The following is a 24,580-nucleotide window of genomic DNA, read 5'->3' as shown; positions in this document are numbered from 1 at the left end:
GCAAATTTGGTTCCAGTTGTGGGACCCCATTGTAAAATTGGGAATCACATAGATGAGGTTTGCACTCTGAACACACCTCCCAGTTGTTCACCGTCCTGACTGGCGGTCGCTCCTTAATGGTTGATGCCACCTCCACAAAGGTAAGAGATTAGTTTATTTGTTTCTTCTCTTACTTCCACAAGAATTCTGCCAGTCTTAGGCTGAGCCCCCCCCCTCCTCCTCCCTGCCCAGACCCACCACCAGCATGGGCCAGCCCTGCTCGGAGCTGGACAAAACACTACTAAAGTGCCAAATGGTGAGTTGCACTAAAAGGCTGATTGACCTCCGTTGCTTGCCAGCCTAAGCAAGGCCTGAGACTGAATTTGGAATGGGGCCTCAAAGCAGCGTCTTCGGGTTAATGTTGCCTCTCATTTCATGCTTAGTTGTCCTCACCCATAATTTCCTCTTCCGTCTCGCCCCTCTCCTCCACAGTCTATTGACTAATACTAGAGTGCGATACTCCCGCCAACCCACTGATACCCCATCTTTGTTAATCACCCTTCACCTGTGATCCAAGACTGACAGACATTCAGCATTTGCTGGGAAAGTCAAGGCCAAGCCCACACATGTGAATCCGGAGGGCCCTTGCTGTTTCTTTTTTTATCACCCTGTGAAGAGACATTGAGGCCAGTTGCAGCAACCCAACCTCTGTGCCAGCCAATCAGAGATGGAATGCAGGGTTTTCCTAATTTCTGGGGCTTCAGAGCAATATGTTTCTAAATTGGAATGGTCTGAAAGAACTTGCATGTACTGTGCAAAAAGATCCTCCAGTGGTTTATTTTCCAACTGTAATTTGTTCTTATCATCTCATCTGTCAGTCAGACCACAATTCATAGTGTATATTTTCCATTTGCTGAGATCAGCTACTGTGGTAAGGTTGGTATTTTCTTGTCACGAGACAGAATCATCATGCAGCTCGACGGAATGTATCAGTGAACCACAAATCCCAAAGCCAAGGGAATTCTTTGGTCCTAGGATCCTAGGATCATTCGCTGATCTGTCCAAAGTTAGCGAATACCCAGCCAGCTCAGCAGTGAGGGACTACAATTGACTGCACTGTCCTTACACTACGGAGGGAAGAGGGGGTTGATGAGGTGGTGCAAGGGGAAGTCAGCCAGGATTTACTGCTGATCATTTTCCAGTGATGACTAACAAATAGAGCACACCGAATATACGAATAAAGAAGTCTTGCTATAATTGTACAGGGCTTTGGTGAGGCCACAGCTGTCGTAGGGTGTAATGTTTTAGCCTCTGCTCCTTGGGAAGGATATATTTGCCTTAGAAGTGGAGCAACAAAGATTCAGTAGATTGATTCCTGGGAGGAGAGGGTTGTGCTGTAAGAAGGGATTGAGCAGAATGGGTCCAAATTCTCTGGCATTTAGAAGAATGAGAGCTAATCACAATTTCACGGAATTGTTACGGTACAGTAGGAGGCCATTCAGCCCATCATGTCTGCATAGGCTCTGCAAATGAGCATTCTAGCTTTGTGCCATTCACCTGCTTTTTCCCATACCCCTGTACATTGTTTCTATTCAATTAATCATCTAGTGCCCTCTTGAATGCCTTGATTGAATCTACCTCCATCACACTTCCAGGCATTGCATTCCAGACCCCAACCACTCGCTGTGTGAAAAGGTTTTACTCACATCACGTTTCTTTCTTTTGCAAATTACTTTAAATCTGTGCCCTCTTGTTCTTTATCCTTTTATGAGCAGGATCAGTTTCTCCCTATCCATTCCATCCAGCCCCTTTCAAATTGAAATGGCCAAGGTTCTGAGAGGGCTTGGCAGTGTAGATGCTGAAAGGATGTTGCCTTTGGTTCGAGAGTCGAAAACAGAGATTGTATCTCAAGATAAACGAAAGGCCATTCTGCACAGAGATGGAGAGAAATCTCTTCACTCGGACAGTAATTCTTGAAATTTCTCACCACATCAGCTGTGATGTTCAGTCATTGAGCTATGTTGATTATTTGTTTTGTTTAAGAAAGTGACAGTTTCTCTGATGTTTTGGCTGCAAGTACATTATTCAGTCCAAAACTGTGTCGTTGAGATGAGGAGAGTGATAGGTTTTTTGTACCTGCAGCTCAGTTAGCTGACTTGACCACATTGTTACAGTGGGGCTTTGTATTTATGTAGATAGATTAAAAAATGGATGCTATTGACTAAGGGACCCTTGCATGTGTTGAGTGAGGACAGAATTGGACTCCCTGCATCCCCACGCTACTCAACTATCAAATATTCTGCCAACACTATCTAGATACGTCCATGAAAACCAGCCACTTGGGCAGGGTACTGCGCTTGGCCATATGGGAAACAGCATCAACTGAGATTTGATGCTTATAGGGAGAATGGCAGAAAACTATGAAGGCGGTGGGAGGGTGGAAGGGATGGATTAATACAGGAGGTGTGTACCCACACATCCCCACTCCAAAAAAGTGAATGTAAGGATTGCTTTAAAGGAGTTCATCCAACAAGACAAATTCTTGTCAGTGATTTCAGCCATGTTGGAATAAGATGTGCTGTCATTGACTTCAGCACCTCTGAGTTAGGGAGGCTATACCTGTCCGGGGTCCAACTCCAAATCACTATCTCGGCGCACCTAAAATTGGTTTTGTGAACATGTGGTGACGTCAGGGTCGGACTTGACTGTGATGTCTTGGCCATTATGATTCATTGGCTGAGTGAATTCAATCAGGAGGGGTGGAGTTGTCTGAAAGAAATAAGACTGAGCTCCTTCTGGGCAGATTGCCATTTAAAGCGCACTTGGAAAGAGACGGACAAGAAAGATAGAGGAGGAAGTGAGATGGCAACTCTTTGTTTCACAGCTGAAGCAACTTAGATTCAAGATGGATGCTTGTAACGAGTGACCCATATCCAATTGAGGGGCATAGACCCTATAGATACCTTGGCAATTGCCCTATTAGTCTGCTGATTAATTTTACTTTGTGATTCACTATAAAATCAAATGGAATGACTGCGTTCTGCACACACGACAATTAGTATTTAAAAATAAGAATAACTCTGAGCTTGCTTTGTTTTTCTCATTAGACAAATCGGCGATAACCTGATTGTGCCCGGAGGTGTGAAGATCATTGAGGCTCATGGCAAGATGGTTATCCCCGGGGGGATCGATGTGCACACCCGTTTCCAGATGCCCTACAAGGGCACCACCACTGCTGATGATTTCACTCAAGGAACAAAGGCCGCCCTGGCAGGTGGAACCACTATGATAAGTGAGTCAAGCAGCTTCCTCTTCCATATTTAAAACCGCATCCACTCTTTAAAAAAACAAGCCTTTTCAATAGAGCTCATGGACCTTTTAACAGCACACCTCAGCAAAGCACTTTGCATGTGGAAAGAAAGCTTCCTGCATGAATATGTTTTGGTCGCTCATGTTTTAAATCTGCAGCATCCCACAATGACTTTAGTTTTCTGACATCCGTGAGAAGTGTGTCGGATTACAGATGCGGATCTCTTGGGGTTGAAATTAAAATTGAAGCCCCACTTATATGCTTTCCTTTTTGGTCTGCCTTGAATTACCCTTCTCTGCTATCCCCCGATTCCAAATGATAGCCGATCGGGGATTAATCGCAAAGACTAATGGTATGCAAAGTAACCTCACCCTGAATATTGTGTGCAGTTCAGGGCATGTTACAGCTGCTAGGATATCCCGATCTTGGAGAGAGTACAAAGAAAGAAATGGACTGGACTAGCCGCCTGCATTATGAGTTATCTTACATGACACATCTGGGGTACAAGGGATATGAGAGAAAAAGGTACTTAAATTCAAAATGAAATGGGTAAACTGAATCCCAGAACGTTTGCAATCTGAATGCGTGCTCTGGAGAAAATGGATGAAGATTCAATTTAGAATGGGAAGGATGTATACCCAGTTAAGATATAACTTCTCCTCATACAGACTTTTTTATAAGCGCAGTGAGGGATGTTAGTGTTGGTGAATGGAACCCTTTCTCATTTCAGTAACCCAGTCAGCAACTGGCTAAATGCAGTAGGAAGATGCGGCGTAAAGCTCCTTCAAATTGCTCTACTACTCTGATGTTGTCGATTTCCCACATCAGCCACCCTTTGAGTGTGGTTGTCACCTTAATGTTAGTTATTCTGTTTGATCACAGTGTGACAAATGGTTTAATCAGTGCGACCTCTTAAAACTGCTTTAATACAGATGATTAATTTCATTCTGATTCCAGGAGACCAGCTCCCTGAGTATACGCAGATAAATTCAGCTTATCCCAAATACAGTTGGGTAGATCCTGGAAAAACTGGATTTATGATTCTACTCAAAGGCTATGGGAGTCAGATGGTGCGGCATAAATACAATAGTTGACACATAGACTTGAGTTGAATGAGTGCCAGTAATTATTAAAAAAGAATTGTATTATACTTTTGAAGGTAGGTCTGTGATATAAGTAGCCTTGCATCCCTGCCGAGACAGAAATCTCTTGTCACTGTGAGACGTTGTTCCAGATACAGGGTCCCGGTGGTCCTGTCGGGCCCTTATTTTCTCCCGGTTGTTAGGAAGACAGAGTTGTACAATGACCTGCGACCTAGAAGCAGTACAATAAGGAAAATTTGCATTTTCTTATAATGTCAGTGGAATTTGTCATTGTTTTTAAGAATGTTGGCAAAGGACTTTTAAGAGTTTGTTCCCTTTACAATTGAAGCAATTTACAATTTTCTGGAATAGGAACTACTGATCCATGAGACCCTTGTCCTGAAAGTAACACCAATAAGAAGGAGGTTAGTACCAGAAGCCATGTTCTGAGGCAGACAAAGAAGAGCTACAAGCAGGAGAGCTGGAGCGCGACAACATTCAGCACCCAAAAATGCAGACACAAAGAGAAAGCAGATAAAGACAGAATGAGGAATTCAGAATTTGTGTGAGGAGAAGTCAACAAAGCTCCCCCAAAAGACCCGTTTTCTGTTTGGCACAAAGAAGAAAAATAGAATTCCAGAAGCTCTTGGGGAAGTGATGTATGAATGAGTCAAAAGGAACTGAATACTAAAAAATGATGGTGAATAGTTCAGTCATTTAATAGTGCTGAGAGTTTGTATCAGAGGACCAAATTCTGAATCGCATGTTGTCAGTTAGTCAGTCAAAAACAAACTCTCGAAAGCTATGCCATCAAGACTGACGTGACCCGTGTGAGAGAGGGCTGGTGCACTGTAGCCAGGGGTTTTAGATGGAATATGCCTGCTGGTGATTGTGACTCAAGGGCTGAGGCAATCGAGTTGGAAATATTGTGAGATTGCACGTGGTTTCACAGTTGTGTAGTGTGCGTGCTTGTGGTTGTGTCAGACAGTTGTGTAAAATAGTTGTTTCAACTATTTAAAATGAAACTTACCCTGTTATTTGAAGTAGCATTTGCCTGTTAACTTATGTTTAATTTACATTGATTACATGGGCATTAACTTTTGAAAGCTTCTGATTGTAAATGGTGAGCATGCATGAACCCTAGAGGCCGATGTTTTGAATTTTTTGCTCTTACGAACCATCAACATATGCTCCCATGTAGAGTTTTCACGTGACAAATGCTTTCAGGCACTTCAGAGCAGAGTGGGTCAGACACTGAATAACGTAGAAACATAGAAAATAGGAGCAGTGGTACGCTATTTGGCCCTTTGAGCAGGCAACGCCATTCATGATGATCATGGCTGATCATGCAACTCAATAGCGTATTCCCACTTTCCCCCCCATATACTTTGATCCATTTACCACCAAGAGCTATATCTAACTCCTTCTTGAAATCATGCAAAATTTTGGCCTCAACTGCTTTATGTGGTAGCGAATTCCACAGGTTTACCACTCTGGATGGAGAAATTTCTCCTCATTTCAGTCCCTGTATCCTTAGACTGTGACCCCAGCTTTTGGACTCCCCCACTATCGGGAACATCCTTCCTGCCTCTACTCTGTTTAATTGTGGAAGACTTTTATCAGTTTCTGTGAGATTCCCCCCTCATTCTTCTCAACTCCAACGAATATAATCTTGACTGCTTGATCTCTCCTCATACATCAGTCCCACCATCCCAGGAATCTTTACCGCGTGTTGCACCTGCATGCTTCATTTCAGCAACTGGTGTACAAGGACACCGAGGTGGTATTGCACATTCCTTTTGCATAATCTGTAGCAATTTAGATAATCTGCCTTCCTGTTTTTGCTACCAAAGTGAAACACCTCCCATTTATCCACATTATGCTACATTTGAAAATGAAAATAGCTTATTGTCACGAGTAGGCTTCAAATGAAGTTACTGTGAAAAGCCCCTAGTCGCCACATTCCGGCACCTGTTCGGGGAGGCTGTTACGGGAATCGAACCGTGCTGCTGGCCTGCTTGGTCTGCTTTCAAAGCCAGCAATTTAGCCCAGTGTGCTAAACAACCATATGTAGCCATATCTCATTTGTCATGCATTTTCCCATTCACTCAACTTGTCCGAATCACACCGAAGCATCTCTGCATCCTCCTCACAGCTCAACCCCACCTAGCTTTGTATTATCTGCAAATTTGGAGATATTACATTTTGTTCCCTCATCTAAATCATTAATATATATTGTGAATAGCTGAGGCTCTGATCCCTGCGGGTATCCCACTGGTCGCTACCTGCCATTTGAAAAAAGACCCTTTTATCCAACTCTTGTTTCCTCTCTGCCACCCAGTTTTCCATCCATCTCAATGTACTAAACCCAATTCCATGCTCTTTAATTTTTTTTTCTCCCTCCCCCTCTCTCTCTCCCCCTCTCTCCCCCTCCCTCCCCCTCTCTCCCTCCCTCCCCCCTCTCTCCCTCCCTCCCCCCTCTCTCCCTCCCTCCCTCCCCTCCCTCCTTCACTCTTTCTCCCTCCCTCTCATGCTCCCTTTCTCCTTCCCTCCTTCACTCCTTCCCTCTTTCTCCCTCCCTCCCCTCTTTCTCCCTCCCCTCTTTCTCCCTCCGTCCCTCTACACCTCCCTTCCCCTCCACCCCTCCCTCCCCCCTTCCCCTCCACCCCTCTCTCCTCCCCTCCCTCCCCTCCTCCCCTCCCCTTCCCTCTCCCCCTCCCTCCCCCTCTCCCTCCCCCTCTCCATCCCCTCCCTCCCTCTCTCTTTCTCTCTCTCTCTCCCTCCCTCTCCCTCCCTCCTTCTCTCCCCCCCCCTCCCTCTCTCTCTTCCCCTCTCCCTCCCTGCCCCCGCCCCCTCTCTGCCCTCCCTCCCTCCCCCCCTCCCTCTCATGCGCTTTAATTTTACACACTAATCTCTTATGTGGGACCATGTTGAAAGCTTTCTGAAAGTCCAAATAAATCATATCCACTGGCTTCCTCTCATCAACCCTACTAGTTATATCCTTAAAGGATTCCAGTAGATTTGTCAAACATGAGTTTTGTTTTGTAAATTTATGTTGACTCTGTCCGATCCTGCCACTGTTTTCCAAGTGCTCTGCTATTACATCTTTTATAATGGACTCAAACATTTTCCCCACCAACAAAGTCAGGTTTTAATTCACTGTTTTCTCTCTATTTCCCTTTTTAAATAGTGGGGATATATTAGTTAGCCTCCAATCTGTAAGAACTGTTCCAGAGTCTATAGCATCTCGGAAGATGACCATGATTTCCAGGGCCACTTCCTAAAGTACTCTGGGATGTAGATTACCAAGCTTTTGGGGATTTATTGGCTTCCAATACCATCAACTTCCCCATACCATTTCTCTACTAATACTGATTTCCTTCAGATCCTCCCTCTCACTGAACCTGTGTTCCCCAGCATTTCTGATCCATTTTTTGTGTCCTCCTTTGTGACCAAAGTATGTACTTAGTTGGTTAGCCATTCCTTTGTTCCCCATTGTAAATTCCCCTGTTTCTGACTGTAAGGGACATACATTTGTCTTCACCAATATTTTTCCCTTCACATACCTACAGAAATGATTACAAGTCAGGGCGGGATTCTCTGACCCCCCACCGGGTCGGAGAATCGCCCGGGGCCGGCATCAATCCCGCCCCTGCCGTGTCCCGAATTCTCCACCCCCCAAGATTTGGTGGGGGCGGGAATCGCGCAGCGCCGGTCGGCGGGCCCCCCGCGCCGCTCGACGGGACCCCCGCGGCGATTCTCCGGCCCGCGATGGGCCGAAGTCCTGCCGCTGACGGGCCTTTCCTGCCGGCGTGGATTAAACCACCTACCTGACCGGCGGGATTGGCGGCGCAGGTGGGCGCCGGGGTCCTTTGGGGGGGGGGGGGTGGAAAAGAGTGGCGTGGGGCGATCTGACCCGGGGGAGTGTCCCCATGGTGGCCTGGCCCGCGATCGGGCCTGTGCCGTGGTGGCACTCTTTTTCTTCCGCCATTCACGCCAGCCGGCGGAGTGGGAACCACTCCCGCGCGGGCCTAGTCCCTCAATGTGGGCGGCCCGACGCCGGAGTGATTCGCGCCACTCCAACACGCTGGCACCCCCTGCCCTGCCAGGTAGGGGAGAATCCTGGCTCCAGTCTTTATGTTCCCAGCAAGCTTATTCTCATACTCTACTTTCCCCTTCTTAATCAATCCATTTGCCCTCCTTTTGATGAATTCCAAACTACTCCCAATCCTGAAGCCTGCTGTTTTTTCTTTCTGGCCAATTTGTATGCCTCATCCTTGGATCTAATACTAACTCTAATATCCTTTGTAAGCCAAGGTTTGGCCTCTTTACCCTTTCTTTTTGGACCAGACATAAATAAACAATTGTTGCAGTTCACCCATGCGCTCTTTAAATGTTTTTCATTGTCTATCCACTGTCATCCCTTTAAGTAAAGTTCCCAAACCATCATAGACAACTTGAGCCTCACACCATTGTAGTTTCTTTATTTAGATTCAGGACCCTAGCCTGAGAAACGTGGTGTTTCTCAGCTCGACCCATGCAGATTCCACATCGTCGGAGCTAATATCCTTCCTCATTATTGCATTAATTTCTTCTTTAACCAGCAATGTAACCCAACCGTCTTTTCCTGGGGTGGCATGGTAGCACAGTGGTTAGCACAGTTGCTTCACAGCGCCAGGTTCCCAGGTTCAATTCCCAGCTTGGGTCACTGACTGTGTGGAGTCTATCCTGAATATACATTATCCGTTTCCATCTATGTGTATGATTAATTTATCTACTTTATCGCGAATTCCCTGGGCCTTAAGGCACAGAGACTTAAAGCTTGGGCGCGATTCTCCGCCCCCACACCGGGTGGGAGAATAGCGGGAGGGCCTCCCGACATTTTTCACGCCCTCCCGCTATTCCCCCCCCCCCCCCCCCCCCCCCCCCCCCCCCCCCGACCCACGCCACGGCGAGCGGTGATTCTCCGGGACCGAGTGGCTGGGCCTTCACGCCCGTTTCAACACGGCAGCAAACACACCTGCTCGTTGCCGTCATGAAACAGGCGCCAGATGCCCGTTTGGAGCACCTGGGGGCCCGATTGGCACGGCAGTACCACGGCTGTGCCAAGGGGGCCGTGCATCCGTAACGGACGCACTCTTTTCCCTCCGCGACCCAGCAAGATCAAGCCGCCACGTCTTGCGGGGCGGCTGAGGGAAAAGACGCCAACTGCGCATGTGCGGGTTGGCGTTGTCCAACCTGCGCATGCGTGGCTGACATCATCGGCCGCGTCAGCCGGCGTGACGCTTGACGTGCAGCCGTGACGACCGTCGTCAAGGCCACGCCGCCGTGACGCACGGGGCCGCGCTCCTAGCCCCGCCCGGGGTGGGAGAATCGGCCCCGGAAGTGGCCGTGAAGGCTGCCGTGGGTCACGGCCTGTCCCATGGCAGCCTTTACGATTCTCCGCATTTGCGGAGAATCTCGCCCCTTGTCTTTTTAACATTCGTTGTCTCGTTCCCATTATTTTTCACTGTGATCGGTATGATTCTATCACTTGATTTCTCTGCCTTTCACTTGTCTTATTCACAGTTCTGTCTTTGTTCTTGTGTGTATTTCCCTCTCCTCTCCTTGTAAGTCTGAGTTTCTTTCGGTTTTAGTTCAGGTAAGTACCATGGTCGGCGCAGGCTTGGAGGACCAAAGGGTCTGTTCCTGTGCTGTATTGTTCTTTGTTCTTTTCATAAGTTCCCATACTTTTGTCATTTTAATTTAAACCCTCCCTAACCAGTCCAGGGGCAGGATGGTGGCACAGTGGTTAGCACTGCTGCCTCACAGTGACAGGGACCCAGGTTCCGTTCTGACCTTGGATCACTGTCTGTTTTGAGTTTACACGTTCTCCCTCACATCATCTCAAAAGCTCCAGATTCGAAGCTAGCACTCTGCTCCCAATCTTTCTCTTTCTTGCGCTGTTTATCTCGTCGGCTCTGCTCGCAATCAACGCTTTATTGCACGCTCATTTATCCATCTGGTTCTGCTCTTAGTGTCGCTTTCTCACACTCTTTTATCCTCCCGGCTCCATTCTCCCTCTCACTCTTTCTCACTATTTTATCCTCCTGGCTCCATTCTCCCTCTCACTCTTTCTCACTCTTTTATCCTCCCTGATTCACTCTCAGTCTCGCTCTTTCTCGTGCTCTTTTATCTCCCCGACTCTCACTGGAGCAGAGCTGGGGAGAAGTTAGGAGGGAAATGATGCAACCCTGAGCTAGAGGCAAATTTTGAAAAGTGATTTTGAAGATAGGAGAGATGTAGCTTCGTCAAAAAGGATTGCAACAAAAACAGCTTGTATTTACATCTCATCTTTAATATATTATAAAAAGAGTCCAAATGTATTTTTAAGAAAGTGCTGTTAAGCCAAAGTAATATTTTCGGAGCTCATGATGGGTGATTTAAAAAAAGAGAGGTAAAGATCCAGAAGACTGTTGAATTACTGTGCAAACAGGCCATTTGGTCTATGTTGGTGTTTATGCTTCACTTCCGCCTCCTCCTACCCTACTTGATATGTTTATCAACCTGTCTTTCTATTCCTTTCTCCCTCATGCACTTATGCAATTTATCCGTTAACTGATCTATGCTACTGGTCGCAAATGCTCCCTATGGTAGCACACTCCACATTTAAACCACTCCTTTTGATTCTCTTGCTAATTAACCCAATAAGGAATTCAAATTAAACTACTTTCCCTGGAAATGGGGCCATGATGAGTGAAGTTTGTGCCATCACTGATGAAGCCAAGGGAAAGGTCTAACTGTTTTTTCAAACGCCAAAGCACAAAGACTATAAATAATTTCCCCTACATTACACAGTGCTGACATTTCAAAAAATAATCTGTTGGCTGTGAGGTGCTTTCAACTAATCCTGAGATGATGAAAGACCCATACATAAGTGCAGGTTAATTTCTTCTTTACTTACCTTTGCAGAGCATATATCCAAAGCAAAAAAAAAATCACATTTTGTTCTTTTCTGTTGCATAAAATCCCTTAGTAATTGCTCAGGATTTGAATTGTCTGCTATTTGTTGGTCCACACAGAAATGTATTTACTGCCAACTTTTACTTTGGGTATGGTTGAAATATTTGGAGTGCTTTTTTTGTTTGGATAGTAATTGATGGATGAGTGAATTAGCGTTATGTCCTCTACAAATAATCACCATCCAAATGTAATCTACAATCCGACAGGCTGCTTGTATTGTCACCCACGGGCCAACTATGTGTAACAACAACAACTTGCATTTGTATAGTGTCATTCATGTGCCAGAATATCCCAGGACTCTTCACAGGATCATTATGAGACAGAATTTGGGGCCGGGTGGCATAGAGATAATTGGACAGACCATTAAATTAGCCAGGTAGGTTTTGAGGAGCGTCTTAAAGACTGAGCGTGAGGTGGAGACATTTAGGAGGGAAGTTCAGTACTTGGGGCTGCTACAAAGCTGCTGCCAATGGTGAAGTGATAAAAATTAGACCTACGACATTCCAGAATAGGAGATGTACAAAGGTCCCTTAGCACTCTGTGGCTCTGATCATTTGGGGATTGGTTTGTTAGTGGCCACAGATCAATTTCTTCTTCTTTTGAGAGTTACATTACATGGGAACTACGAGGAGGAGTAGACAATTGAGCTCCTCGAGTTGTCATTTTTGTGTACCACACAGTAACCTGCTGCAACTATGTGTGAGCATGACAATTCTTTAGACTCCAGTTGCCTGGAATATATATTTTAGGATTGTTTTTAAGTCAAGGCACTTTTCCCCCAGAAGTTGTTTATGTTTTTAAAATGGATAGAAGGACACGGAAAAGTGACACCATATTTCAAGTTAAATAGAAATAAGGGAGTTATAATCAATTGGGTTAAATTTGGGTTTCATTTAGTTATATATGTGGAAGATAGTTCCTCAGATCCTTTTTTTTTGAAAGAAATGCAGCATTTGCTACATCTCTTAGCAACATCAGAAGGAATGCAGTGAATTAAGTGGACTGTAGTGTCTGTAATGCAGGCAGATGCATCAGTCAATACGCACATAGCAGAATCCCATGAGCAGCTTTTGGGTAGTTTATTCAGAAAAGGAACATTGACCAGGGCGACAGAAGAAGTCTCTGTTCTTTTCATATTGCCATAAGGGTTTGAACCATGACAATCTGACTGAAACGTGGGAGTGTTCCAAATTGAGCAAAATCTGATCTTAAGTATTTTGAAGTCCAAGTCACTACATCAACTTCTAAAGATCAAGGGCTACATATCTTTTTTTTATAAATATATATAATATATAAACTTTGGGTGGACTTTCATGTTGCTTGAAGTGAGGACTTTAGCTACTCAGTGTCACCATCAAGCACTCCAATGTTGAATACAAGTGCATATTTGCTGCCGAGTAAACTCCTTGTTTGGTAACCGAACAATGATCCTTCATACTTGACCTCCGAACAGGGCTTCCTACTGTACCTGTGACATTTGGAGTTCCCGCACCAGCAGTCACTATGGTCACGTGGAGGGATGATTGCCAAACTATAGTGCTTTTCATGCCAAGTTTCAAACTGTTGGTGCAGTAGCTGGCTCAGTGTTCACCAGGAACCATGTTAAAATGAGCTAAATCCATCTCGCAGTCATCGAGGGAGACGGGAGGCTTTCCTCTCATCGGTCTTAGTTAGCTTCAAGCCCCGTGCTTACCTTCACTGTGTCTCGGTATTGAGGTGAAACACAGGATTGCAATTCTTTTGTGTTTCGCATTACGTTTTGCAGGTCTGGTCTAGGAAAGTTTTGATATCAGAGTGAGGGGGAATAGGGAGTGAGTGTGGTACCAAGCATAGATCAAAGCACATCCAGTCATTGAGATGATGGTAAATACTTGGCAGTCACCCAAAAATATCAGTAGGGAAGTTGAAAACTATCACTTTGTCGATTGCTTAACCTGGGCCGGAATTCTCCGGCAGTTGGGATTCTCTTTTCCTGCTGGCAGCGCACCTTTGCCTGTGGATTTCCTGGCAGCGTGGGGTGGCTTCAATGGGAAATCCTCTTGACAAATGGCGGGAAGAGAGAATCATGTCGCCAGTGAACGCCATGCCGCTGGAAAATACGTGGCTGGGGGAACGGAGATTCCCGTCTCTTGTGCCCTCTGTTGGTGCCTGGGGTAGGCAGGTAGGGGGTTGGGGTGGTTCTTCTTGGCCATATGGTGACACTTGTGCTTCTTTCAGGTGGGTGTAAAAGATCCAGTGCTATAATCCTGAGTTCTCCTGTTTGTGGCAGCGTTTATTCCAAAGACAGATTATGTGGTCATGTATCTCACTTCTGTTCTGGTGACCTGAGCAATAAGTCGGCGGCTGCAGTTGCCTACTCAACCCATTCGCTGCACTTCAGACATTCTTAAATGACTGTGATGTAGTTTGAACTTACTGAAGTTGGGAAAGGCAGAATATAAATCCATGCTTTTTAATTTGTCATCCAAATGGTGATTTACTTTATTCAGTCATCTGACTTGATTGCTTTTGGCCATTTATATGATAGCCACTGAAAACTTTGTCATGTTTTGGTCAGATTTATTATACATGGTGACCTGTGACCTTCAGCAATGTGCCACAAATATGCTAAAAATGTCATGCCTGTCATTTAACAACTGTGGCAATTTGTGACATGCGACTTTCAGAACCAAGCTGCAAAAATCGAATCAGGCCAGATTTAGATTCCTAAAGCTGGAACGTGCAAGTTGAATCTTCCAACATCACATCCCTGATAAAGTGAAGTGTGTAAGAATGTATTTTGTAATGAGCACATTCCTACTGTTCAAAGTACTAAATGGGCAAAGATTCAAATGCACTTCTCGCTTCCTCTTCTACATGTCTCAGTCGACAGTAGAAGTTGGTCAAGAGTCTGCACATCCCGGCAATACTGTTAAACTGGACAAATTACAGGAGAGTGGCTTTTCCAAAATAGACGTGTACCTTGGCCTGGGTAGAGTCCAGAGGCCGCAGATGTCAGAGCTAATCCCATGGTGTCGTCCTTGTATCATGAACAGTCAGTGGGAAAAGCTTTCTGATGGGCTGTGCTTCGGGAAGCCAAAGGGCAGAGTTTTACTACCTCTGCGGCAAGCCAGCAATAAAACAGCTGCTGATTTCCAGTGGTGCATGAGGATTAAGCTTAAGGAGGATGTCAGGAGGAGAGCAATGTCGCGTTTAAGGCAACCTCACCATCATTTTGCTGCTAATCTGTGGGTGCCCTGGCTTCCTCCCACATCATGTTGATGACCTAAAGGAGGGGTGTACATATGTCAGGAAAGGAACGTGACCCGGCAAGAGAAAGAAGGAGGAAACGGAACTTGGATTTAAATAGCACAATTGCACAACCCCAGGACGTCCCAAAGCGCCTTATAGCCAATGAAGTACTTTTGAAATGTCTCCACTGTTAATGTGGGAAAGGTGGCAGCTAATCTTGTGTACGAGGTCCTGCAAATACAACGTGATGATGGCCAGTTTATTATCTGTTGGTTGAGGGATGAAAATGTTGGCCAGGATACCGGGAAGAGCTTTGCTGCTCTTCTTTTGGATCAAGCGTCCACTTGAAATGGGGGTCTTGATTTCACAAGAGCATAATTATATGGATCGACAGTAGTGAGTGATGTGGAAGGAGGGATCGTGATGTGTATTATTTTTGAGAACAATGGAGATGCAAGACAGAAAAAGAGACGGAAGCAGCAAAATGTAAGTAAATTAATATTTCTCAAAATTCCCTGTCCAGTCCTTCGGGAATTGTGACAGGACAAAAATGACTTCCATTCATGTGCAAAGCGTTATCCACTTTCAGTCCCATTTCCTTGAATGTTGGAAACTTATGGCCCCTGAGAGAGACGGTTTTCCACTTTATTTCCTGAAGGCGAACATCTGAGAGCGCTTAAAGATTGATTTGTGAGTACAGCTTTGAGATTGCCAAAGGAAAAAAAATCCTGTGCAAAGCAAAGTGTACGTTAAGAAGACAAAATTAGTAGCGTTTTCTAAATGTTTGTTGATGAAGGAATGTGATGCTCCCAATCATTGCCTGCCCTTGTGTCTGTGGACCGCATTCTTGACCTCTTAACTTGTGCAGAGTTGGGTAGTGATTTGCTTCAATAACAGGATAGTTTCTCAAGAAAATAAGCTCAACATATGAAGTTGTTGATCACCATCTTTGTCATTTACATTGGTAGTTCTGTGATAGTCTATTGAACATTCCTGAAATACTTAACCACATTCATTATGTCAACGGGCCTCCTCATGCTGATTCCTCTCCAGTGGGGGTTGATCTACTCATGCTCAAAACGGCTATCAGGATTTCAAAATAAAGCAAATTACTGCGGATGCTGGAATTTGAAATAAAAACAGAAAATACTGGACAAACACAGCAGGTCTGACAGCATCTGTGGAGAGAAAAGGGAGCTAACGTTTTGAGTCAAAGCTAGAATTTCAATTCTGCGTTTCGTAAAAACTAAATGACACTTGGTGGCTTGGGACAATATTCAATAAATAGACACTGGACTAGGAATCCAGTTCTGGCATCTTGCACATCCCTCATTTCACTTACTGCACCATTGGTGTCTACGTCTTCAGTTGTCTAAGCCATGAGCTCTGGAATTTCATCTGCTGTCTTTTCTGCTTCACACTTCACTTTCTTCCTTTTAAGATGTTGCTTACAAAAAAATACTTTTGGCTTTAATAACCGAGCTTTTAATCACCTGGCCTAATATGAGCTGCTTTGGTTCATTGTTTGGTTCTTCCGTGAGGAGCTTTCGGAACTTCAATAATGTCAAAGACGTTATGGGCGCGATTGAAAGGCATCGTCGTGCCCGACTTGGTGACGCAGCGAGGATGGTAAATCTCATGATCAGCCTCTCGGGCTTAGCCTTCTGGGGCTGGTTTAGCACAGGGCTAAATAGCTGGCTCTTAAGGCAGGCCAGCAGCACAGTTCAATTCCCGTACCAGCCTCCCCAAACAGGCGCCGGAATGTGGCGACTTTTCACAGTAACTTCATTTGAAGCCCACTTGTGACAACAAGCGATTTTCATTTCATTTTTTCATTTCGTGGGATTTACAATGTTCGGGACGCCTCGTGAGATCTAACAAGATCTGAAACTCACTGGGCGGGATCCAGATTTGTATATTTCTGAGCTATAAGTTAGTAGAGCTATGAAATAAATGACTTGGTGAGGATATCAATAGTATCAATCATGTAAGAGATAAGGTAAGAAAACAGGGTCAATATTACTTAAAGCAGCAAGGTTGTTGTAACTTTGAATTGTAAGCTATGTAAAGAATTCATCATGTCTTGAGCGCAGAATAGGTTGAATGATTGTTACAGGGAATAGAGACTGCTAACAAAGGCTGTATGAGAATCAAGGCTTGGCACTGGGCTGGGTGGAATCAGGTTTCTTCTATGACAATAGGACCCATATTTTTGCCATAATAGAGAGCTTGTCGCCCCCAAACATGGCATGCACGGTTGCACAGTGGGGAGCACTGTTGCTTCACAGCCGCAGGGCCCCATGCTCGATTCCCGGCTTGGGTCACTCTATGTGTGCAGTCTGTACGTTCTCTCTGTGTCTGCGTGGGTTTCCTCCGAGTGCCTCCCTCAAGTCACGAATGATGTGCTGTTAGGTGAATTGGACATTGGGTTCTCCCTCTGTGCACCCAAACAGGCGTTAGAGTGTGGTGACTAGGGGCTTTTCACAGTAACTTCATAGCAGTGTTAATGTAAGCCTACTTGTGACAATAAAGATTATTATTATTATGTCCTGTTTCGGGGGTTAGTGGAGCACATGCATGGCTCACGGAGGCAGCCGGCCAGTTAAATCACCAGCTGCCTCCACTGCAGTCGGATTTGGGCAGGCCAGGAGCATGAAACCCAGAATGTGTAGATTAGACCAGGTAAGAAAGTGTCAGAACTTGGATTCATTTAGATAGCCAGGGTACCCCTTTGGAGAGCTAAGTTAGTCCTTTGGATGTGGTCCTGGGACACCTTTGAGAAATGTAAGACACCCTATGGTTTTTTTTCTTTATAAGTAAACATGATTGTGTGTAAAAATGTAGAAACCCGTTGAGACTGTTAAGCCTTAAGAGAGCTGTCAGTGCTGCCAAAGAGTTGTCAAAGAACTGTCAAGCTTCCAAGAAACAGGCAAAAGTACTGTCAAAGGATATTAGGGGCGGGGTTTTCTGGTCATACCCGCCCAGAGATTTGACATTCCTGTCCAAGGTCAATGAACATTAAATGGCCTACTAAACTTTCTGTCCTGCACGTGGTGACATCCGCAGAGGAGGTGACTGGAAAATTGACCCCCAGGCATTCGGCATGGAGAAGGGAAGGGCACATGGTGGTGAGTTGCAGCATGGGTTGGCACTAAGTTGGCATAAGACTTGTTTATTTTCCTCCTTTAAACATAATTGAGCACAGTTTCTGGAGCACAGAGGCAGGTCTTCTGTATTGCTCAACACTGCACTTGGCTGCATCTGCATGCATTAGGGGGCGATGAGCCCAATGTCCAATTCAGCCCACCCCCCGGAACAAAGTCCCAATTTCGGGTGGCCATTTCTAAAAGGCGGGTTGGCTGAGCTGGGAGTTCTCCTAACTCTGTACATCCGAGCTCGGGCCAAAAACCATGGCTCAAGTATGGGAAACCTGGGCCAGGATTCTCCGAGCCTCAGTGCCAAAATCACGCTCAGCGTGGGGGTGGAGAATGGGGTCTCAGTCCCACGATCGGCTCCGATGCCGGGACGCGATTCTCCAGTCACTGGAGAATCAGCACCAGTCGCATGCGCGTGGTCAATGCGGCGCTGGTTGGGGGCTGTTGAAAGAGGACCCCGCGGCGATTCTTCGCTGTCGACCGGCCGAGTTCCGCCTCCGTGGTTCCCATATGGTTTCACCCGGCAGGAGCTCGGACTCGCGGTGGCTGTCCTGTCCTGGGCAGGGGGATAAGATTCCGGGCGGGGGGAGGGGGGGGCTCCACGACGGACAGGCCCGCAATCGGGGAGTACCGATCGGCGGGTGCGTGCGATCCGGGGGTGGGGCCTATCTTCTTCCTGTGTGGCTCTGCCGGTGTGAAAAAGGTCGCCGCGCGCTTGCGCGGACCTGCGGCAGGAAGTGAGCACCCCGTATCGACAGCAGGAGCTACGCAGCATATGCCAGGGCTCTGCTATCCCTCTTGAAGTCGGAGAATCACTCGGACGTTTTGAAAAAAGTCTGGAGTGTTTCGCATCCGTTTTCCGGCGGGCGTGGGGACATAACCCCATTTTCGGAGAATCCCGGCCCTGGTTTATGTTGTATCTGATGTTTGTTTCAAAATTGAATCAAGTCAGTGTAAACTAAAATGGTTGCCTCTGACATTTTAAAAAGAGTTCAAGGATTATTTTGCCTATTCAGTAGCGGTCAAAGTTCTTTTGGGATGGATATTCATCAGTTGGAATAAGAAGTTGGTGCCTTTTAACTCGGGGAAACTAATCTAATTTAAGAGAATGACATTTTCAGCAAATATAAAATGGTCGACATGGCTGTCTTTTTCTATTCCACTCTGAAGCTATCAAAATTTGAGTTATTGGAAATAGTGTCAGCTTCAGAGTTAACCAACGCTGTGATTGGATTAGTGTTGACATTTTATTCATGGGCCCTTTGGGTAAGCACTAACTAGTTACCATGGCTGTCTACCTTACTTTCCTGTTTGAATCCTGTGAACACCATTGCCTGTGCTTAATTTCTATCCAATTAATTGACTCTTTTGGTGCTCTTTCCTTCAGGGAAATCTTCGCACCCAGGGCTGCCCATATTTGTTTTTTTACGTTTCACCTGACAAAGAGTGAACTGGGACATTAGCCTTGGAGAAAATATAATTGACTCATTATGACTTCTCCAGCTGCTGTTGCTCCTCATGTCTGTCCTTACGTGCATGACACAATTGCATAATTGAGTTTCGCAGCGAGGGACCTGAAGATGTTGTAACTGAAAATTGGGGCTTGCATTGTGATTCCTCTCTCCTAAACCACACTGTAGTTTCAGAATGTGAAGGAGAGGTTCTGCAGCCTCTGGACTCCTCTAGATTTCCCGAGAAATCTAATGTCAAGCTGGAAAAGTTGCACTTGGGTCTGTTTTGAATGGTGGAGGTGTCGATATGTTGGGAGGGTTTTGGCAGAGGTCATGTGGCAAAACCCCAGGGAAAGTACAGAAGATGTCGTGAACTCTACTGTGTAGATCCACAATTGTTAATGCCGTTGAATACTTAAGAAATTGGGGCCATAAATGTACCCAAGAAAGCAAATGGTGCTGCAGGAGGAATAGGAAAGCTCAGTGACCATAACCCTGTGAGACGTTTACACTTGTGCAGTGCACCCTCTTCCTCAGGAACAACTACAGAACAATAACTGCCGGAATATTTATTCAAATCCAAATGTGACCGACTTCCAGGAGTCCCCAGCATGTTTATAAGGAGTTTTTCTTCATAAAGATTTCAATTCACCCCAAGAGAAATGGCTACCTTCTTGAACTCTGGATAGTATTAGTCATGTTGAGTAACAACAAAAATAAAAGCACCATAGCAACGATGTTAGCTAAAACAAATACACACATAGCAACAGAAACATGGAAATTTGGGACGTCTCATGGTATACAACCAAACATTTCAGATATAGATTTCACCAGGTCCCCATGGTGATGATAAATGGCGCCTCAGCTCCTAGGTATTAAATCTTCCATATTTCTGGAGTTTGGCAGATTTAAAGTCGTCAGCTTGTTTGTTGACCTTTTGACTGACATCAGAATCATTAGGCTTACTACAGAAATATTATTTTTGCTGTTTTAAGTCTTTAAACAGATTCGTAAAAGCACATTGGGGATTTTAAGAATCTCTAGGCCAGCGTGCCTGGTGTTGTTTTTTATTCCCCTTCTCTCCTTGCCTTCTAGTTTCTGAAAAGTGGTGTAGCTCAATATAATGATTCCTTGTTCCCTGTGCCAGTGGAGAAAATATATATAAATCAAAAGGGAAGCTTGCTTCGAGTCTGCTGTGAAAGTACTTTGTTACTTAATTGAGGAGACATGTTCTGAGTTGGGAGAGATGGTGCGGGAGAGTGGCGGTTGCGGGGAGGGGATGCTGGACTAGGGGGAGGGAGGCACCTGGGGTTGGGGGTGGGGGGAGGTGCTGGGGGCGCTACTGATACTTTTTGGACAAGATGTATTTACACTAGAGAATTAAAAAATGAAATGCAGCCCAGATTCCGATCTGAGCATTTGTGTGTCTTTCGCTTGTTAGCCTTCACTTGTTCTGCAGAATCTTCAAGCTCTCCAGATAAATTGAAGCTGAAAACTGAAACACTCGCCTCCTTGATAGGTAGCACAAACAGAACTTTTTGAGGAATAGTTTGAAAGTGGATTCTCACTAATTGCAAAGACTCCCCAGGGTTTCCTATTCTTTCTTTTCATTTTGTTGTGTGGTTTTGAAATCCCCCCTCCCCTGGCTCTCCCCATCCACCCCCAGGGTCTCTTGAGGTATTTGCATGGGGAATTGGTTTGTGCAGTGGGTTAGAACATTAACCTTTCAACATCTGGTGCCTGGCTTTGAACCCAGCCCAGGCATGGTTGGGGTCTCTTTGTTAACTCGCAGTTTCTTCACAAGAAAGTTGATGGATTTTTAAAAAAATAATTTCTTCTGTATTTGAGATTTACTCAGAATGGACTTTGGTTGCCATGGGCAGCACGGGGGTGCAGTGGTTAGCACTGCAGGTCCAGGTTCGATCCCGGCTCTGGGTCACTGTCCGTGTGGAATTTGCACATTCTCCCCATGTTTGGGTGAGTTTCGCCCCCACAACCCAAAGGTGCAGGGTAGGTGGATTGGCCACAATAAATTGCCCCTTAATTGGAAAAAAATTAATTGGGTACTCTAAATTTTAAATAAAAGGACTTTGGTTGCTTTTCAATGATGGACCAGGGAAACGCCATTTCACAAATCCTTTTGCAGGTTGCTATTCCATCTCGATTGCAGCAAAAATGGAAGGAGAAAGTCTCAGTATTTCAGCAGGTACAGAAGGAAGATACAGCAGCATGACTGAAACACTTTGACTGGTTATTCTGGACGACGCATAGAAAAGTCACACCAGTGAAAAGTAGAAAGAGGGAGAGAGAGAGACTGAAAGAAAAAGATTGAAGCACGCAAAGGCAGAGACAATGAGAACCATGCGTGGAACAAAGAGGAAATGCAGCATTGAGGAAGTGGTTTTGATCAGTGCAGATGGGAAAGGTTAAACTGGGAGACGGAACAGAGTCAAATCAGAGGCTGCTCAGCATTGAGTAAAAGAGTTGATTGGCCCATGTGACTAGCCTGAGAAACAGTCCATTGCCGAATGTGCAGAACGCCACAACAAATATGCTGAGCTCAATCTCGGTTGAAAATGCTCAAAGACCCAGGAATGCCCCTTGAGAGGTCCCAGTGAATCATTGTGTAAAGCATCTAGCCAGTGTGATGCAGAGGTGTATCATGGACAAGGATGGCAGTTGGGTCAGAAGAGGATTGGATATCTACTTGAAAAGGAGTAAAAGCTGGAGGATGATGGGGAAAGAGTGGGCAGTAGAAAAGTGACTCATTTGATGGCACTTTCAAAGAACCAGCACAGGAAGCATAGGCCAAGTAACCTCTAGTATAATGCTACTGTAATTCTATTATGATTTGTCTTGTTGTTAATGAGACCTTGTGGTCTAATAGTCTGCCAATACTATTAATGATTATACTCTACAACTGTTAGGTTGAAATGTAGCAAGGTCGGAGATAATGTGAGACCATAACTCAACAGGCAACTACATCTCCAGAAGAGAGTGCTCCAGGTTTATGATCAGATTATTTTGTGATATGAGCAGCAGCAGTGTGCTGATCATTTGCTACAATTGAGTGTTCCAGCAGCGATAAGGAAAAGGATATTAAGATCAACTTTCTTGACCTGCTCTTCACTCTGTTACCTCTGAGGGATAGACCAAGACATGAGCCATTACTGAATGATTGGGCAGCAAGGTGTCACAGTGGTTAGTACTGCTGCCTCACAGCTTCAGGGTCCCAGTGTCAATTCTGGCCTCGGGTGACTGTCTGTGTGGAGTTTGCACTTTCTCCCCTTGTATGCGTGAGTTTCCTCCGGGTGCTCTGGTTTCCTCCCACAGCCCAAAGATGTGCAGGCTAATTGGATTGACCATGCTAAATTTCCCCTTGGTGTCCAAAGGGTTGGGTGGGGATACTGGATTATGGGGATGGGGTGGAGGCATGGGCTTAAGTAGTGTGCTCTTTCCAAGGGCTGTTGCAGACTTGATGGGCTGAATGGCCTCCTTCTGCACTGTAAATTTTATGAAAAAGTCTATGATTGACAGCTAGGCAAAGTGAAATAGGGAGGTAATGGAGCAATGATGAAGTGAATGTCTGCAAACTGCTGGCACCACCCATTCACGAACAACTGGCAACCCACAAGCATTCACCAGTCAATGGTCTCCACAGATCTTACCAGCTGGTTGGGGTGGCAAAGTTGTAATTGAGGATTTGGTTAGAAAAACATTGACCGTGTTAAAATAACCTCTTCAAAAGAGGATAAACCATCTTGGCTGAGTGAGCAATGGTTCCTGCCTGTTGATTATTCTGGAAATCCAAGCTTTTCGTAACCATTTTGTTACGAAATGGCACTACAGAACTGAACACCGAAGGGGCAAGTTCCATGTACATTATAAACACAAATAAACACAAAGCATTTTGTCAGGATGGAGGTATCGACATCATGGAAAATATAAGCAACAACTTTTAGATAGTGCATTTGACATAATGGAACATACCAAGGTGCTTACCAGGAACATTATATAGAATGAAGTGTGAAACTGAGCCCGTAAGTAGATGCGGGGTTAGCCGACCAAAAGAGAGAGGTTACAAGGAGTCCCTAAAAGAGGAAAGTGAGTTAGAGGTGTTTAGGGAGGGAATTCTGAGAGATTGGGGCCAAGGCCACTAATGGTAGGGCAACTAAAGATGGAGATGCTCCGGAGGCCAAAATTACAGGAGCACAGAGATCTCCGCTATGAGGCTCTGAAGCAGCCTAAAGGTGAGAATGTGGATTTCTGCGGCCTTTGGTTGAAGTTATTTGAAGGTTACGCACGCTGTCACAATGTTTCCTTTCCTCTTTTCACAGTTGACCACGTGGTATCCGAGCCTGAAAGCAGTGTCATCGGTGCCTATGAGAAATGGCGGGAGTGGGCAGACAGCAAATCATGCTGCGATTACGCACTGCACGTGGACATCACTGACTGGAATGAGGGTGTGAAAGAAGAAATCCAGACACTTGTCAAAGATAAAGGTCTGTTTAACACCTTATGGAACAGGTCTTTCTGCATTAAGTTCACACATAACACTCACTAGGAATAACTTCCATTAAACCTTCAATTTATAGCACCAGTTATACCAATTGGAGAATTGTTAGCCGCTCACATGTTAGTATAGCCTCTGATTTGCTTTCTCTTTTGTTTCTGTTTAACCTTTCCTATCTGCAGCAATCAACTCACTTCCTCAAGGAAACTTTATTTCCTCTTTCCATTATGTCTGTTCCTCATGATCTCCCAAACCTTATCTATCAGTCTCTATTTTTTCAGTTTCTCTCTCTTTCTTGTTCTTTAAACTATTGTTTTTCTGTGTACCTGATTTGTTTTTCTGTGTTTCTGATTCTATCTATTTTGTTTCTCCCGCTTTTTGTCCCTGCCGCCTCTCTTTTTCTCCCTCTCTTGCTCTTCTTTTCCAGCGCTCACGCTCTCTATGGTGAGATCTGTCAGCTGTTCACGCTGGCATGATTTTCCAGTCCCACTGACAGCACACCCTCATTTAGGGTTTCATAAAAACATAAGAAATAGGAGCAGGAGTGGGCCATCTGGCCCCTTGAGCCTGCTCCGCCATTCAATCAGATCAGGGCTGATCTTTTTGTGGACTCAGCTCCACTTGCCAGCTCGCTTACCGTAACCTTTTATTCCTTTACTGTTCAAAAATCTATCTACCTTTCCCTTAAAAACATTTAATTAGGTAGCCTCAACTGCTTCACTGGGCAGGGAATTCCACAGATTCACGATACTTTTGGGTGAAGAAGTTCCTCCTCAACTCAATCCTAAATCTGCTCTCTTTTTTTTGAGGCTATGCCTCCTAGTTCTAGTTTTACAACCATCCTGCTTCTATCTTAT

At 45.3% G+C, this 24,580-nt stretch overlaps 1 protein-coding gene across 4 annotated transcripts in view; it reads left to right on the top strand.

Annotated features, from left to right (window-relative positions):
- LOC119965066 (dihydropyrimidinase-related protein 3-like) overlaps positions 1–24,580 on the top strand; it is a 241,227-nt gene that overhangs the window by 114,457 nt on the left and 102,190 nt on the right. For all 4 annotated transcript variants that reach the window (XM_038795321.1, XM_038795319.1, XM_038795318.1 and 1 more), the window contains exons 3-4: positions 3,087–3,271; positions 23,548–23,712. In XM_038795321.1, coding sequence (XP_038651249.1) covers positions 3,087–3,271; positions 23,548–23,712 — 350 coding nt within the window. The remainder of the gene's footprint in view (positions 1–3,086; positions 3,272–23,547; positions 23,713–24,580) is intronic.

This window comes from Scyliorhinus canicula, chromosome 4, assembly GCF_902713615.1.
Source record: "Scyliorhinus canicula chromosome 4, sScyCan1.1, whole genome shotgun sequence".
Taxonomy (NCBI): Eukaryota; Metazoa; Chordata; class Chondrichthyes; order Carcharhiniformes; family Scyliorhinidae; genus Scyliorhinus; species Scyliorhinus canicula.
This window is presented reverse-complemented; position numbering and strand designations above follow the sequence as displayed.